General features: G+C 32.3%; 2 protein-coding genes across 13 annotated transcripts in view; one reads left to right on the forward strand and one right to left on the reverse strand.

Moving 5' to 3' along the window:
* The first annotated feature begins 2603 nt into the window (after positions 1 to 2603).
* Positions 2604 to 4421, forward strand: LOC129923736 (general transcription factor II-I repeat domain-containing protein 2A-like). The gene has a single exon (XM_056016227.1). It carries the CDS (start codon positions 2604 to 2606, stop codon positions 4419 to 4421), a length of 1818 nt encoding a protein of 605 aa, XP_055872202.1.
* A 1138-nt stretch (positions 4422 to 5559) lies between these two features.
* The window catches only part of LOC106071594 (kinesin-like protein KIF13B), a 325865-nt gene continuing 315052 nt past the window's right edge, over positions 5560 to 16372 (reverse strand). For all 12 annotated transcript variants that reach the window (XM_056015144.1, XM_056015149.1, XM_056015143.1 and 9 more), the window contains 5 exons: positions 15194 to 15312; positions 14077 to 14275; positions 13026 to 13946; positions 12162 to 12374; positions 5560 to 11858 (listed from right to left, as the gene is read on the reverse strand). In XM_056015144.1, the coding sequence (XP_055871119.1) occupies positions 11611 to 11858; positions 12162 to 12374; positions 13026 to 13946; positions 14077 to 14275; positions 15194 to 15312 (1700 nt within the window). In that variant the 3' untranslated portion in view covers positions 5560 to 11610. The remainder of the gene's footprint in view (positions 11859 to 12161; positions 12375 to 13025; positions 13947 to 14076; positions 14276 to 15193; positions 15313 to 16372) is intronic.

Raw genomic sequence — 16372 nt, forward strand, 5'->3', positions numbered from 1 at the left:
GTTGCAAAAGTTTGGGTGTTGACTTGTTGACTCATCCTTTGGTACAGTTCTCACGTGAATAAGACAAAAGAAAAAAAAAAGTAATATCATTTTAGGCATTTCGTTTAGACTACAGTAGTGTTAAAATAAACTTTCCGAAGCATTGCTTTGTTTTGTTATGTAAAGTGTTTAGACAGTACTAGTTTTCCCTCTAAAGATAACACCACGTCAAAGATGACATATCACTGACCCCTTTATTTAAGTTCGCATGACAATACTAAGGGTACAGACGATAAGATTTTCAGTTGTACTATCTCAAACTGCCAGATTGCGACACCTATTGGAGGCCAAAGCATTCTGTTATTGTGACATACACAATTCTCCATGTATATTTATATTAAAGTGTCATCGTTGCTAATTATAACTTGTGACCTAAATAATTATTGATAGTGAAATCACATTTGATTTTAACGTTTTTAAAAAAAACTTAATCAATCCAACTTCATTTATGAAGGAAAGTCTACAAATGAATTGAAATAGTGAATTAACAAAATGGGGCTCCACTGTCACATGACAAAGTGTTCTACAAGATGAACGTCTTCTACAAAGACTTGTCACAGACATTTTTTTTATGGCAAACAAAACTTATCACTAGAACTAAAGATGAGGCTCAGGAGAAATTCGCTTGTTCTGACTTAAGAAAGTTTAGAAAAGTTGCCTTCTTAAATGTATTCTTAAAAAAAACGTTTTGAGTCGTTATTGTTGCAGACGTCTCTCGGGAAAACGGTCAACGAACAATACAAAATCTTACATACAGGAGGGGTCTTATTAAAATATTTTACTTTTTAAAATATGGCATATTTACGTAGTTAATATTCAAACTTGGATTTAAAACAAAAATAATAAATAGATCATTTTCGTCCATTGTAAAGTAAATTGAACAGCCTCACCTTTCCAGAACCCATAAGTAAAGACGTAGCCCCCCACCCCTTTTTTTCCCCCTGTTGGGCCGCGTCCATAAGTTTGAGAAACGCTGCAGTAGCTTATGAAATATTTCAAATTGCAATATGTCTTATGGACGTGGTGATGACAGATACAATATCAACGATTCGTGTGTGGGTCAGTAAATCTTTTCATTACATTATTCATGATACTACAACAAAACGCGCATGTAAATAAGAGCCTCAAATAGAAAAGGGAGACAAAAGCTATTTCTTTAAAATCAGCTGTAATGGAGCTCAGAGTAGAGTTTGCGCAAAAGAAATCATTTCCATTTTTAAAAACTTATTTCAAATTTTTCTGTACGTCTGTCTGGGTGGAAATTTTGCGAGATAATTTATTGTCAATGATAACACATGAATCAATAAGAACAAGGTTACAAAGAGTTTGTGTGGAAACACAAACTCAAAATCAGCCCCCAAAGTGGTCCACCCTGGCAGGCAAATTTAAAAGAAAGTTTTCAATATTTTCATAAAGAACACCAGTTGCTTTATATAGGAAAACGGGAGATATCCCTAGCAATATTGAAAGATATAGCTGCAATAAGATGGTCCTCTCCCTTCACTATAAGCTTTGTTACACAAAATGCTTCACCTGTACCAGAAGCAAGGAGAGCATGAAAAGGTTAGTCGCCGTCTAAATGTATCTAGATCTAGATCTTATTCATCCTCAAACCTATTATCGATAATTAGATTGCTAGCCGTCAAGCCAAGAAAATTAAATACAAATGTAAAATAAGAGATTTGCAACCATTTTTTGTCATCATTATGTTTATTTTTTTAATCCAAAATACCTATTATCGATAGTTAGATATTTCGAGCTTTTGACATTTGCGTTTCACAAAAAAAATCAGAACAGTCTAGATCTACTAAAGATGCTAAATTTTCTGCGATATAGACTGACATAGGCTACAAACATACTCCTTACTTATCATTATATATATATATATATATATATATATATATATATATATATATATATATATATATATATATATATAGATACACATATAAATATATATAGGCCTATTGATATATTGTTGTAACCCTGCCATGCGCCAGTGCTTGTGGTGCGTACGAGCGCACTATTGAACAAGAACAGGAAGACGCTAGGCAGGGCTGGCGAACCTATGGCACGCGTGCCCAAGGTGGCACGCGAAACGATTTTGTGTGGCACGCGACGACGATAATATTAAGAAATGTGTTTTTTAGAAAAAACACGGATATCTCAAATTACCATAATTAATAACGTTCAATTATTTCCGAGAACTGTACATAATATGGAAGAAGCGCTAGTGGATCATATCCCATATAATTATTTTCATATGACTGTGTTTCATTTGGGGAGCATAGGGCATAATAAATTTTTTTCAAGACAAATCTCGTATTTGAACGAGATCTCCTTAGCTTCCGCCATTTTGTTGATATTGAAAACGTGTCGGTCTTACATAGATTGCTAGCGTTGCCATCAATAAATTTTTATCAGAATAATTACCATAACATGTCATTCTCAAAAATAAAAAAAAGAAAACTTAATGAAGAAGAAGGAAGTGGCAGACCTTTTCAAGACTGGTGGACTGAAAGATATGGAATGATTCACATAGAAAACAAGAAGCCTTATGTGCCATGTGTTTTGAAAGTGTTGTTTGTCGGACATCATCAGTAAAATGTCATTATGAGTCCAATCACAGCTGGCTTTTAGGCAAAAGCGAGGATGAGCAAAAAGAACATATATCGCGTGAGTTAAAAAAAGCGATTTCACAATCCAGTTCTTTTGTAAACTTTGTTAAAAGTTCTTCTAACTTAGTGGCTGCAAGTTTTGAAGTTTCAAAAATTATAGCTAAGCATGGAAAACCTTTAAGTGACGGTGATTATATCAAGGAAGCAATGTTAGAATGTGCGTCTTATTTGTTTGAAGACTTTCAAAACAAGGATAAAGTCATTCAGAGAATAAATGATTTGCCAATAAGCCGAAACACGGTTAAAGCGAGAGTTATGAAATTGCACGGTAATATTCAAGACCAAGTAAAGAAAGATATTAATGCATGTCAAGCCTATTCTATTTGCCTTGATGAAAGTACTGATGTGACATCGTCCGCTAGACTGGCCATCATTGCCAAATATAGCAAAGGAAATGAAATACACGAAGAACTAATAAAATTAGCAACTTTACCAACGACAACAACAGGTGCAGATATATGTCAAACTGTTGTGACTGAACTCAGAAATGCAGGTGTAGATATCAAAAAAATAGTTTCTATTACAACTGATGGTGCTCCAAGTATGACTGGAAAAGATACAGGTTTCGTTATTTTGTTTACAGGACATGTTGGACACCCACTAATAACTTTTCACTGCATTGTGCACCAACAAGCCCTATGTTCAAAAAACGGCTTAAAGGAACTTGAAGACATTATGAAATGTGTAACAAAAACCGTAAACTTCATTACAGCCTGTGCTTTGAATAAAAGAAAATTTGAACAGCTGCTAAATGAAGTTCAGTCCAGTTACTCTGGCTTATTAATGTACAACAACGTACGTTGGCTAAGCCGAGGTCACGTTCTGGAACGGTTTGTGGAATGCCTTAATGAAATTCGAATCTTTATGGATGATAACAAACAAAATTGCTCAGAATTGACAAATGTTGACTGGCTTATCAGACTAATGTTTTTTACCGATTTTTCATCCCATTTAAATGAACTTTATACGAAGTTGCAAGGTTTCGGAAAATCTGTCGATCAGGCATTTGACGTCTTGACAGCATTTGAGAAAAAGTTGAAGATTTACAAACGTGACATAGAGAAGGAAGAATTTAAATATTTTAACAGACTGAAGAAATTCTATGATGATTTAAAAGTTCATGATACTGCCGGCAAAGATTTTCAGAAAAGATTGTTTCTAGAGATAATTGACACAACTGCTGAACAATTTTCACTGCGTTTTGAACAATTTCGAAAATTCGAGTACACCTCCAAATTTATAAAATATCCAGATACAGTAGATTTTGAAACTCTGGATTTGACCATGTTTTCTTGGATGGGATTACACGACTTTGAAATGCAACTTGTTGAGTTTCAGTCCAGCGCAATTTGGAGACAGAAATTTATTGACTTACGAATACGACTTGAATTAATTGAACGTGAACGGTTAAATGGATCATTAGAACCTCAGATATTAGCAGAAAATGAGATCCTTCAAGTTTGGAATGACCAGCCTAAAACTTTCAATTCTCTGATAAAAGTAGCAACATCCATTCTGTCAATTTTCTCGTCTACTTACTCATGCGAATCTTTATTTTCTACAATGAATTATATTAAATCAGATGCCAGAAGTTGCTTGACCGATGAACTAAGAGCGGCGTGTGTAACTTTGAAGAATACACGGTATACACCAGATATTAAACTGTTATCGTCTCCACACAACAGCAGAAGTCGCACTGAGTGACCTGCCCTAAGACTTCAAATCTGTAGGTCAGGATAATAAAATTGAATAAACAAGTAATATTGTTACTAAGCTGTTTTTATACATGCAGTTGAATTACTGGTTGTAGCACTTCTTTTATATAGCGGCGTCACTAGTAGACCTACTGGGCACGCAACAATCTTCATTGTTTTTAAATTGAAATTAATTGGCACTCGGACTGAAAAAGGTTCGCCAGCCCTGCGCTATATGAAAGAACCAGTGTATCAAGTGATTTACTGGAGTCTAAATTTCTGAATTGTTGGACCCTAAGGAGCCGTCTTTTGTGCTGCATGAAGACTGTATAATAATGGTGACCTGGAGTGAAGCGGGCAAGGCTGTCGTTGGTCCGCATTCAGGTTGCTGGTGAAAGCACTGGTATAATTAACCCAAGACACTGAATGCAGAAGGCTGTTATGTGTTTGTCCTGGTAAATAAACACACTTATTTATTTACTCTAGAATCTAGAACTTCGTTGAGTTGCCTACCTTAGATTTACAACAATATATATAATATACTATAAATATTGTCAAACATCGCCATTATGAGTATTATTTACTTTGACGTTTTTGGCTAATACACTTAATTAACCTTTAATTTACTATATAATATTTTTGTATAATATAAAGTTTTATAAGGTGTTAGACATTTCAAGTAGACAAATGGATAGATTGAAGGGAATAATTGTTAATTTTCCTCAGATCTATACTATTTTTTTTTAAAACATGATTTTTTTAAAAAACATGATACTTTTCATTTCAAAGAAAAAACAATTTACTAGCTTTCATTTGGAAGTGTAACCCACTTGGCTACCTCTCATGGGGGCTTGAGCTGAGTTTGGTGAGCACCTAAAGCAAAACAGAAATCTCCAAGATACTCCCAGCCCCAACTAGTCCACAAAAGAAATTGGACCATACAGCTATAAGCATGAAAATTGGTCTAGACAAAAACAATGTATTTTTTATATAAAGGCATTTTTTTTAATGTTTAATTTGCTAATGGAGTGAACTATGATTTCATCTAAGTGCTAAATCATTGCATTTCATAAGGCATAGTTTATTACTTAAAAGTTGTTTGGAAAAAAAAACAAAACAAAACAACAAAAAACAGACAAAACCATTTGAAAAAAAAAGTTTATTTCCATAAATTTCTGATGTTTTTAAGAAGAGCTGAGACAATCAAGGGGGGAGTCACTCACAAATCAGAGAGCTGAACATTAAATGAACCAAAACAGAAAAGTTGTGAATGCTTGTTCCTTCCCTATGACCTTTTCACCTTTGACATCTGCTCTCTGCAGTCAACAGTCAACACAGATCTATGTACAGCTTGAATGAAAATTATTTTGGTTTTAGGTTGAAGTAAATCTAGACACAGAAACAAAAACATACAATGGTGAGAACAGTGTTGACTAGCTTAAACAGTGAGAAGTTCAAGGTTAGAAAAGAAAAATAGATACACAAACTAGAGGCTAACATTGACAATGTAACCCAATCAGGCAAACTGTAAAGAAATGTCAACAAATGGGCCAGATATTTTTAGTTGAAGTAGACCAAAAAGTAAACATTGCAAGAAAATATTTAAAGCTGAAGTATTAAAGGATTTAAACTAGTTTGCAGTTGAAACAACAGAAATAAATGTAATACTTGAATCACAATTCTTAGGTGTGAAAGTTACAAAAAGATAATATAAAATAAAAAATCAAATTATTTCTCTTTGGGAAATTTTTTGATAAGTTGTTGAGATCCTTCAACTGATTATGAAATAATATTATATACTCTTAGTTAAAGGAAGAAATATTTTGTTTGTAAACTGTTTTACATGTTTTGGATGTTCCTTCCAAGTTGAAGATAATCTACATCTAACCTCCCGCAGGATGATGGGGGATGGCAGTTGACACGATATGAACCCAGGACCAGCCAGAAAGTTGAACAACAGTCCAGCTCACATACTGCAAAATTTCTCTTTAAGTGATGTAGAAAATTTATGTAAAAAAGAACAAAATCAATTTTTGATTAAAAAGCTAGAAAGGGAACTATGACATAAGCTTGTACTGAGTCTATTATTAACAGACTTAGAATCCAGGACTTTTCAGCTGTTTAATAATATTTATTTTTTTTACAAACCAATATGTAAAAACAAATTAATTTAAAAAATGTACATGTTTTTAAAAAATCTGGCCTTAATCATCAACCTCTAACTGAAACTTGAGACAGTGTATGCATTAATCAATCAATTATAGCTTAATAAACAGAACATCAGAATTAACCCAGCATATTGAAACTTCTTTGTTATATACAAGTTTACACACTTTGACATGATTCTTTTAAAACAAAATTAGTATCTGACAAAGTTGCAAGGGCTTGAAGTCAACTATGATAGCTGGTAGCTGGTAGCCCAAATTAATAAGTGATGAGAATATGAATAGTAATGATCAAGCAAAAGATTTTGAAAAGAATTTAACAATGACATTTTTAAAAAATAGAATGGATGGTTTTGAAGACAATCACAGGGAAAGAAAAAAGATGAAATAAACAATATGTCAATATACATGCCTCTTTATTTCTGATCAGTGTATCTTTCTTCACATTTCATTGCAATAATAGTAGGAAGCATAAATACTGGGCTACAAATGTCCAAATAGGTTTTCAAAGAACTGTTCACTTTAAGTGTTTCTCCAACATGTGTTTGTGTGTTTAACAATAGTTGATAATTAAACCTAATTGAAAGAGTTTATTTTTTTTAAATTCCAGATGTGCAGCCCCCTAGCTCCTCCCCTAGCCATTCAGTGTTTCAATGGAAAGAAATGCTAGAGTATATCTGAATGACGTTTAGCCATAGAAGATTAGCAAGAATGAAAAAATACAAAATATTCCACTTCATCAAAACTAAATTAGACATGAACTCACGAGTGAATGTAAGTTATATTCCCTGTTGTACCAGGTAGCTTGGACTACTCAAATGCCTATAAGAAAGTGTAAAAGAAAATTGTTTCTGGTGCTTTACATTTGCAATGAAAGGGTAAGAGAGAAATGTTTGGCTAATGAAAGGATGCAAACAACTATTACTTGCATATCTTTATCAACAGAGTGTTTTCATTCATTGGGAAAGACCAAAATGTTTGTTTCTAGTAGCACCAACTAATTGGAGATGTACTTTATTTCTGATTCAACTTCATTTCACAATTTCTTGATGTCCAAACATCAACTATAATCTTTCAATAATTATCAGTTTTTGAAGCCATTTATGTAATGTAGTGACCAAAACTGATGCTTGAAATGCGAAAAAACAAAATCTTTATTTGTCTTCATTAACAAAATTTAATCTCGGACGAGCTAAAACTAAATATAAATATTGACAGTGTTTCTTTATAAGACTGCAGCAAAATATTGCAATAAATTTGTCTGAATGGACTTTGAAAAGCTATAGTAATAAAATATAAAGGGGCAAAAGATACTGGTTCAAAATGCAATTACATTAACACATCAATACAAAGAAAATGTTAAAGCATTGGAAGTGAAACTAATTGAACTGGTCAATGTTTACCTTTAGCATATCAAATAATTCTTGTCACTGAGCAAACTTGAACATGTTTACAACTAAGACTAAAAGCTAAAAAAATGTTCTCTCTCTAGCATTGTTAAACCAGCAAAACTAATGGACATAATTTGTATAACACAATGAACCTTATCTTGATATTAGACTATAAAGTAAAATATGACATGACAACTCCAAAAAACATTTTTTGTACCATATTTAACATTAAAGCCTCTAAAAAATTAAAAACTAGAATTTTAACAGAATGATATCAAACTTTCATCACTGAAAATTGTATTTCTCATATTCCTGTATAACACAGTTTAAGTTGATAGATATTGCCATTTAGGTTATGTAAAATGAATACGATTCTCAACATTTTATTCAAAAAGTTTGTTGAGAACAAAACTACATTTTTCCTTTAATAATTTCACAACACAATAAATTTTTTTTTAATAAGAGAATTAATTTTGATTTTATCACAGCATGAACTATAATTACTTTGACATCACTGGGATAAAACCCTGGCATCATCAAAACCTTAGTCACATGACATTACTAGGTCAAGTCTAAGACATCATTAGAACAGAACTAGTCAGTTCAATCTAAAAAAAATGCAGTCCAAATGTATTTGGATCAATATTACATAGGCAACCCAAAACTGGCTATTTAAGTACATCTGCATACAGAAAATCAGCACAGTTGGCAGACATTTACAAACAAAGAATTATACAGGTAAGTTGAAAATTAAACTGGAAAATGAAACAGTGAGAGAAAAATAGCATGAAGTCATGGATACAAAAACTTTGTTACATGCCCCAAAAAAATAATAAAAAAATGTTTGTTTAAAGCATTGGCTACAAGTGTCAAGTAATCTCAGGAAAAGGTCAAAGAAACTTTGAAATTCAAATGTGACGCTAGAACAAGAAACACAGCAATAAGCTAATCAATAAAACAAGACAAACAAGACACATGATTTTATGTCACTAAAAACACAGAAAACAATACATCAAGCATTGCCAAATTGAAAACAGTTTGTCAATGATATTGACCAAAGTTCAGGAATACAAGTGTAATACAAGATGTTATGCTTTTTATATTATGTATACCATAACAAATGCATGCTTCAAAAATTTTACCCTTAAACTGTCAATGATAAGCAGAGGCCTAATCAAAGTAATTTTAAAAAACTGATACTTGGGCTAAAAATATTTTTTCAATATTCAAAATATATCATTTCCTGAGGTTAAAAAAAAACATCTTTCAATTAACTATCATTTGTTCAAATATTTCAAATGTAAAAACAAAAAGTTTAGATATTAGAAGAAAAAAAAAAAATCCCCATATTTTTGCAAACTAAGAACCTAGCTTAATTCCAATAAATAAACCTATGTCAAGTCAAATATAACATAGTTTTTGTTTCTTTTACCATCACAATTTTAATGAGTTCCAAATTTTAAAAAAATTGAACATTTTAAATAAGTGAAAACAAAAAATGTTTGGAATGCAGGAATGTAAAAAAAAAAAAAGTAAATAAATAAATGATACAAGTCTAAATTCCACAAATATTGTGTTGATCAACTGAAATTAGTGTACAACTATTGTGTTGATAAACTGAAACTAGTGCACACAACTATTGTGCTCAGTGTAGATATAAATCAATCTGTATGAAAAGGAATATGTATTGCACAGTGAAGGAGATTTGTGGCACTTAGATACAATTTGGTGTCAGAGAAATAGCCTCACATCTTCAAGTTTGGTTTACCTTCTAGTTATTTACAACAACAACAAAAAAAAGAGAAATGGGAAAAAAAAAAAGCCTTTTTGTTATAAAACATTCTACAAAATAAATGTTTAATATTGCAATGAAAGCACAACCTTTGCTATATTATAAATTGTTTTTAAATACACAACACAACCTAATTATAACAAAATAAAAAAGTAATTATTTCAATTGAAAAAAAAAAGAATCATTTGGTCACAACAATTTAAAAAAAAAATAGTATCTGCATTTCATAATAATAAGGAAACTGAAAGTCTAAGATTATAATTACAACCTTTACATTAAAAAAATTCACTAACACTATGTTTACAATGTGATGACAATTTTTATAAGATATAATAATAATTTACTATAAAAAATGTATATCTATAGGCTATAAAAAATTCAAAACTTAAGCAAACCAATTGTCTGCTACAGAAAAAGTTCAACTGATAGAATAAAACAAAGTTTAAAAAACTTTTCTTAGTTTTACCAAAATATAAGGTTCACTGTCAGCTTTACAATAAATAAAAACAAAAAAAAAAAACAAGAAAATTGAATGTGCTAAAAAAAAAGGACACTAGTCTGATGGTTATTAATGTCTTGGTAATATGCAATACATGGTGATCTTTGAACTACACACTCTGTTTACACAAGAATATTACAAATGTATATATATATGCAAGTGTTGTTAGGTTGAAATATATTACGGCCATTACATTGAAGAAATGGAAATGTAGGAATGATACATATATGCACAGCCATATCGACTTTATAACTTCCATTACACTTCTATAATATCATGTAGTCAATAGCATAATTTAGATAGTTACAATTGCTCTGGTCTTGAAAACTGAATCTTTAAAAATATTTTTTGTGTGCTCTATAATCAATATATTGAAAAACAAAATTATTATTAATCTATTCATTTTAATATATATATATATACACATTATATTCATATTTTTTTTTATATTTTGGATTGGCCAGAGAAGTTCTTAGACTTGGAGTCAAATGTAAATTAAAAAAAGCTAAAATTCCAACTTACAAACACTGACAATCATGTTTGATTATTAAAGATGATGTGTTCAAAACTTTGTTCTATTCACACATTTTACAATCTTTCAGTGGTAGCATTTTGTACAAAGTACAACATTAGAGTTTGAGATAAAAGACATTTGCGTTACAACCATATAGTTTTGACATCAGATGGTCCATATTCATTATTAAGTTCTGGGACATGGACCACTTATTGAATGCTGTCATGAGAACACTACTGACTACCACAAACCAGTTTTCCAGAATGAGAACACTACTGACTACCACAAACCTGTTTTCCAGAATGAGAAAACACATTACTTCGAACTTATAAAGGAGCTTAATTTAATCATTACATTTTACATAACTGTTCAACACAGGTGTTAAAAATAATTGTCAAAATAAAAAGTTGAAAGGAGTTTTCCTCTTTCTTGTACTTTTATTTATAGTCCAGTGGGGATTGATGATAATAGAAAAAAAACACTCCAAAGTTACTCTTTTTTTTTTTACTTTGAAAAGTTACTTGTAACAAAAAGTACTGACCTAATAAATAAATAGTTTAATATAAAATTAAATTCTTGATACTAAGATGCATAAATGTGTATTAAAAATCTAATGTATCTACATGTCTAGCTTATACCAAAACATTTAACTTGGTTTAAAATTAATTGTACAGTAGTGTCTCAACACAAAAATTACTTTTCATCTGGGATCAATAACATTCTAAAAGTTTACATCTGATATTTTTTTTTTTACACAACACGTTCAAGAGCAAATACATAATTTGAATCCTAAAGACCAGATAACACAAACTGAAACATTATTACCACCAATCTAAATTTATTTCTTCTTTAAAGTGCTAGATGTTGTCGACTTCATGTAGGTTGAGCCCCCTGAATGACTCCCCCCTGTAAGGTTGGTTAGAGAGCCACCAAGTCCTGGCAAGCTTCGGCGGTTGAATGGATTTCCTCCCTTCTGAGAGTTTTTTCTCTTCTTGTCCCAGAAAAGCTTGTCAGGTCGTACAAAGACTCCATGTCTTGGCTGACATTGAAAGTAACGTACTCCTTTCACTGTACCATCATTCTTACCTGAAACACCATGAAACAAAGGTTATATTTCAAAGAATGGTCAAGGATGGCTGCTATAAGTAATGATTACATATGTTGTAAACTTTATTTAAGGCCTGTTTAACAGACAACTTAAAGCTTAACAAATAAATACTTTCATAGAATACAAATATTATTCAAATGATTAATCCCCCCCCCCCCAAACATGTGAAAAATGTATATGATCTTCAAACCAAAATAAAACTTAGGTACCACTGGTCTAAGCTGCTCTGATGGTAAAAAAAAAAAAAGTTGTATCACTTCAGCTTTAAATTACATATTTACCTTCTGGCTGGTCAAGTTCAACTCCAACCCAAGTGCCATTAGCAAACTGAACATTGCCAACAAACTTAATCGTGCCACTTTTGGAAAATCCTCGTGAGGATGTCACTGTCACATGCTCACCATCCTGAACCCAAGTAGGAACAGGTCCTTCATGGAGCCTGTCAAGGTCTGCACGACTGCCAAAGGAACACTCACTCATAGAATCATCACCAACTGTAAGAATGAACGATGAAAAATATTATTTTATTTCTAGCTTCAACTTCATTCTTGTCACAATAAAAACAAAGAAACTAGTAAAAGTTGTGTAATATATTCATATATACATACATGTATATATAACCACAATATTCATATTATTAGCCTGTTTAATAGAAAATAAAAATCAGATTTTCAATTTGAAGAATAATAATATCTAAATAAAGGGAGATCAGTGTTATGACACTGGGAACAAATTGATGAGGTTAAAAAAGGCCATCAAAGTGATTTATCAACACAAAACTAGTTCCTGATGCTGACAGTGTTCCTAACTCATAGAACTTATCTTCTGTTTTGAAGGACTTGTTAGTAATTATAAAAATGTTATGATTAGGAATCCTATACATACATAAATACTTGTGAAGGGAATTCCCCTTACTCAGCAGAACTTCTCAAGCATGAAGTTTTCAATGTAAATAAAAAATCTGAGGCACTAAAACTGTTTACGCTATTATGATTCCTAGTCTCTAGTTTATCATTAGAATACCACATACACCAAAATGGGATCAAAGTGTACCTATAGGGTATGCAGTTAGTGCAGTTATGATTTAAAAGTTTTTTCTCAAGTTTAATTATGAAGCCATTACATTTTGAAAAATAGAACATTACCTGAAAGTAATTCTTCAGAACAGGTTTTCTGACTGTGATAGCTTCCATCATCTTGCCATGCTCTGGTCATCATCTCTGTCTGGGGAGACACAACCATAGACATTGGGCGTGGCCGGACTCCAGACTTCCTTTTGCCATTTCCAGAGGCTTTCTTGTCTAGGATGACCTTGTCTTTTTCACCCTTGCTTATGGTCTGATTTGGTGAAAGTGAGGCCCTACTGCTGTTTTTACCGGGTATAAAATGTTTGTCATTTACAGAAATGTGAATTGTGTTACCAGGGCTACCAACTTTCACATTGCTCTGGGCTACTTTTGTCTCTGGGGATGGCTTCTGAACTGTGTGTACCTGGACTACTACCTGAGGCTGAGACTTTTGATTGGACTCACTTGATTTTAAGCTTCTCATCACCTCAGCATCCTCTTCATCTTCTTCATCTTCCTCTCCAAGCTTTTCCAGCTCTTCCATGGCATCAACGCTGTAGGGATCACTGTCCATTTCTGAGTTAGACTTTCTGTCTGAATCTTCCACAATTGTGAGGTCATCTTCATCCAACTCTATGCCTTTCCTCCTTTCTTCCTGCCCCTCGGAGGAGTCGGAAGTCGAAACTGGAGGATTAGGCTGAGGTGAAGAAACATTCTCCAAGTCTTCCTCAACAATCTCAGTTGTGAATGGGTTGAATCTTTCAGGCCTGATAAGCTTGCTGACATCATCAGGGATGCTCACATCCTCATCCAGGGTCACATCAGGGTCCTCATCCATCTCTTCACTCTCACCGCTGTGCTCCCCACTCTGAAGCTTGCGCTGGTGCCTATCTATGTGCTCCTCAATGCTTTTGATACTAGCAGAGTCTTCTGATGACAGGGTCAGTGTGGAAACAGCTTGTGAACCATAACCACTGGAGGTCATGCTAGGAGTGTAACCTGAAAGTCAGTCAAACATTATGATAGAAAATATTTTCATTAAAGTTACAAATAAAAAGACTAAAAATGTAATACATCTGTCTTTCTGTGCAACTGACGGTTTATTTTGGAAACACCAAGTGCATCCTACCTTTAACATTGGCTTCAGCAATGCTGTCAGCTGTGGATGATGGGGTCATGTTGTGAGCTAGTTTACTTCCTCTGGCAGAAGGATGGGACTCGTAGTCCTGGTACTCATCAGAATCAATACTGTGTGAGTCCAATTCATTCTCCAGCTTTTTTCTTACAGAACTTGTCTGAGCACTGGCACCATCCTCTTCCCCAAACTCCTGCATTGTAGTAAAAAGATTCTCATTTAGTGGATAAAACTAAATAAAACAACAACACAGGATTTTTATGTTTGAATAAAATCTTGTTAGAAAAAAATTAACACCATGGGACTCCATACCTCATGATTAAAAATGAAGGATGGCTGGAGTTTTTAAGTTTTTAAAAATAAATCTCATAGTTAAGGCAATTATAAGGAGGTGCGATGGCTGAGCGGTAAAGCGCTTGGTTTTTGAACTGGGGGTCCCGGGTTTGAATTCTGGTGAAGACTGGGATTTTTATTTTGGGATCATTGGGCGCCTCTGAGTCCACCCAGCTCTAATGGGTACCTGACATTAGTTGGGGAAAAGTAAAGGCGGGTGGTCGTTATGCTGGCCACATGACACCCTCGTTAACCGTAGGCCACAGAATCAGATGACCTTTACATCATCTGCCCTATAGACCACAAGGTCTGAAAGGGGAACTTTACTTTTTTTTCTTTACTTTAAGGCAATTATAAACAAATCTAATGTGAAAGAGATTCACAAAATGGGTTTGAAAACATAGTCTTCATATAGGGTGGTCAATGGCCATTAATTTCAAACACAAACATATTGCAGCACTTTTTTTAAATCACTCTTTCAATGAATAAGAAAAATACTGAAAAAAGAATAATATATTAAAAGAACAAAACCATGTTTACTATTAAAAGATTCATAAAAGAACATATTTTTTTATTTCAGCATACAAATAGTGTTGGATTTAAATAATTAAGCCTCAGATTTTTCAGACACTTCACACATATTTTATGTTCTCGATTAACAAAAAACAAAACAACAACACTGCCTTAGAAATTTTATCACTTAGATAAAAGTATTCAGAATAAAGAAGAATGAATCTTAAATAAATAGCTGTACAATACTTCCAAGACTTAGACGTACCTCAGCTGAAGCTTTGTTCAACAGTGGTCGACTTTGTTGTTCTTCCAGAAGTGTCCTCATTGGCTTGACCACACTCTTGCCTGCCGAGGACAATGGACTTAAGAGAAGCTTAGGTGAAGCTGGCATTAAAAACAAAAGATTCATTTTAAATGTTAAATTAATTATATTTTGACAAAATCTTTTGAGGTTGTGGTAGAAAAATACATAATTTGGATATATATTGGAGATTAGAGTCAAAATAGAGAAATTTTAATCCAAAAAACTACATTAAGAAATTAATAAAATTTATAACATACAAAATGAAAGATCAAAATACTTTAAAACATAAAAATCTTCTTAGAGACAAAAAAAAAAGTTTACAGATTATTTCTGTTTAAATTAATAATAAACTGGAAAAAAAAAAAAGATAGTAGTTAACATTTTTTTTTTAAATATACTTTTAACTATTATTTAATATTCTAAATGAGAAAAAAAAAAGACAACAAATACAAAATTATGACAGACAGAAAATGCAAATAAATTATGCTATAAATATTTTAGAAGTCTTTAGGAAATGGAGATAGAAAAAACAAACAAGCCAAAATTGTCCCTTGATACTAGGCACAGGTTCAAACCACTTTTTAAAAATGTCTGTAATAATAAACTGACATACTCAATGCAGATCTACATCTATGGTAGTCATTGGTGTTTGTACTTATTTATACAACAAATTGAATTGAAAAAATGGAATGCAAATATGCATACAAATAATTCAACAAGAGTAGAGCTAACATTGTGGCTTTATGGAGACCAGTACATCATGCCTGACACATGCTGAATGAAGGATTGCTGACCATGCTGTGAAAGAGTCTAACAAACAATAATCAGCCTTAACAAAACTTTCAAACTTTGTAATGATAAAAAAAAAGTATACATTATGCTTTAAAAAGAAGGGATAATTTTAAAATAATTTAGGCCACATACAGTACTCAACATGCTATGTGGATAGAAAAGTTGTTATTAATTTTAAGTTTTAAAAGTCAATGTAAAAAAAAAAATTAAATTGAAGTTGGAAAAATAAATATTGAATCTTTTTCAAAGCTACATATGTCATTATAGTTTTTTGAAATTACTTCTTTTTTTCCTTAAGGATTGGTTGCAAAAAATAGCTGCCAACAAAATGTTCATAGTCTAAAACTG

This window comes from Biomphalaria glabrata, chromosome 17 (genome assembly GCF_947242115.1).
Source record: "Biomphalaria glabrata chromosome 17, xgBioGlab47.1, whole genome shotgun sequence".
NCBI classification, from domain to species: domain Eukaryota; kingdom Metazoa; phylum Mollusca; class Gastropoda; family Planorbidae; genus Biomphalaria; species Biomphalaria glabrata.

Excerpts from the sequence above, each read along its gene's own strand:
- LOC129923736 (XM_056016227.1), top strand. The coding sequence starts at position 2,604 with ATGTGTTTTGAAAGTGTTGTTTGTCGGACATCATCAGTAAAATGTCAT.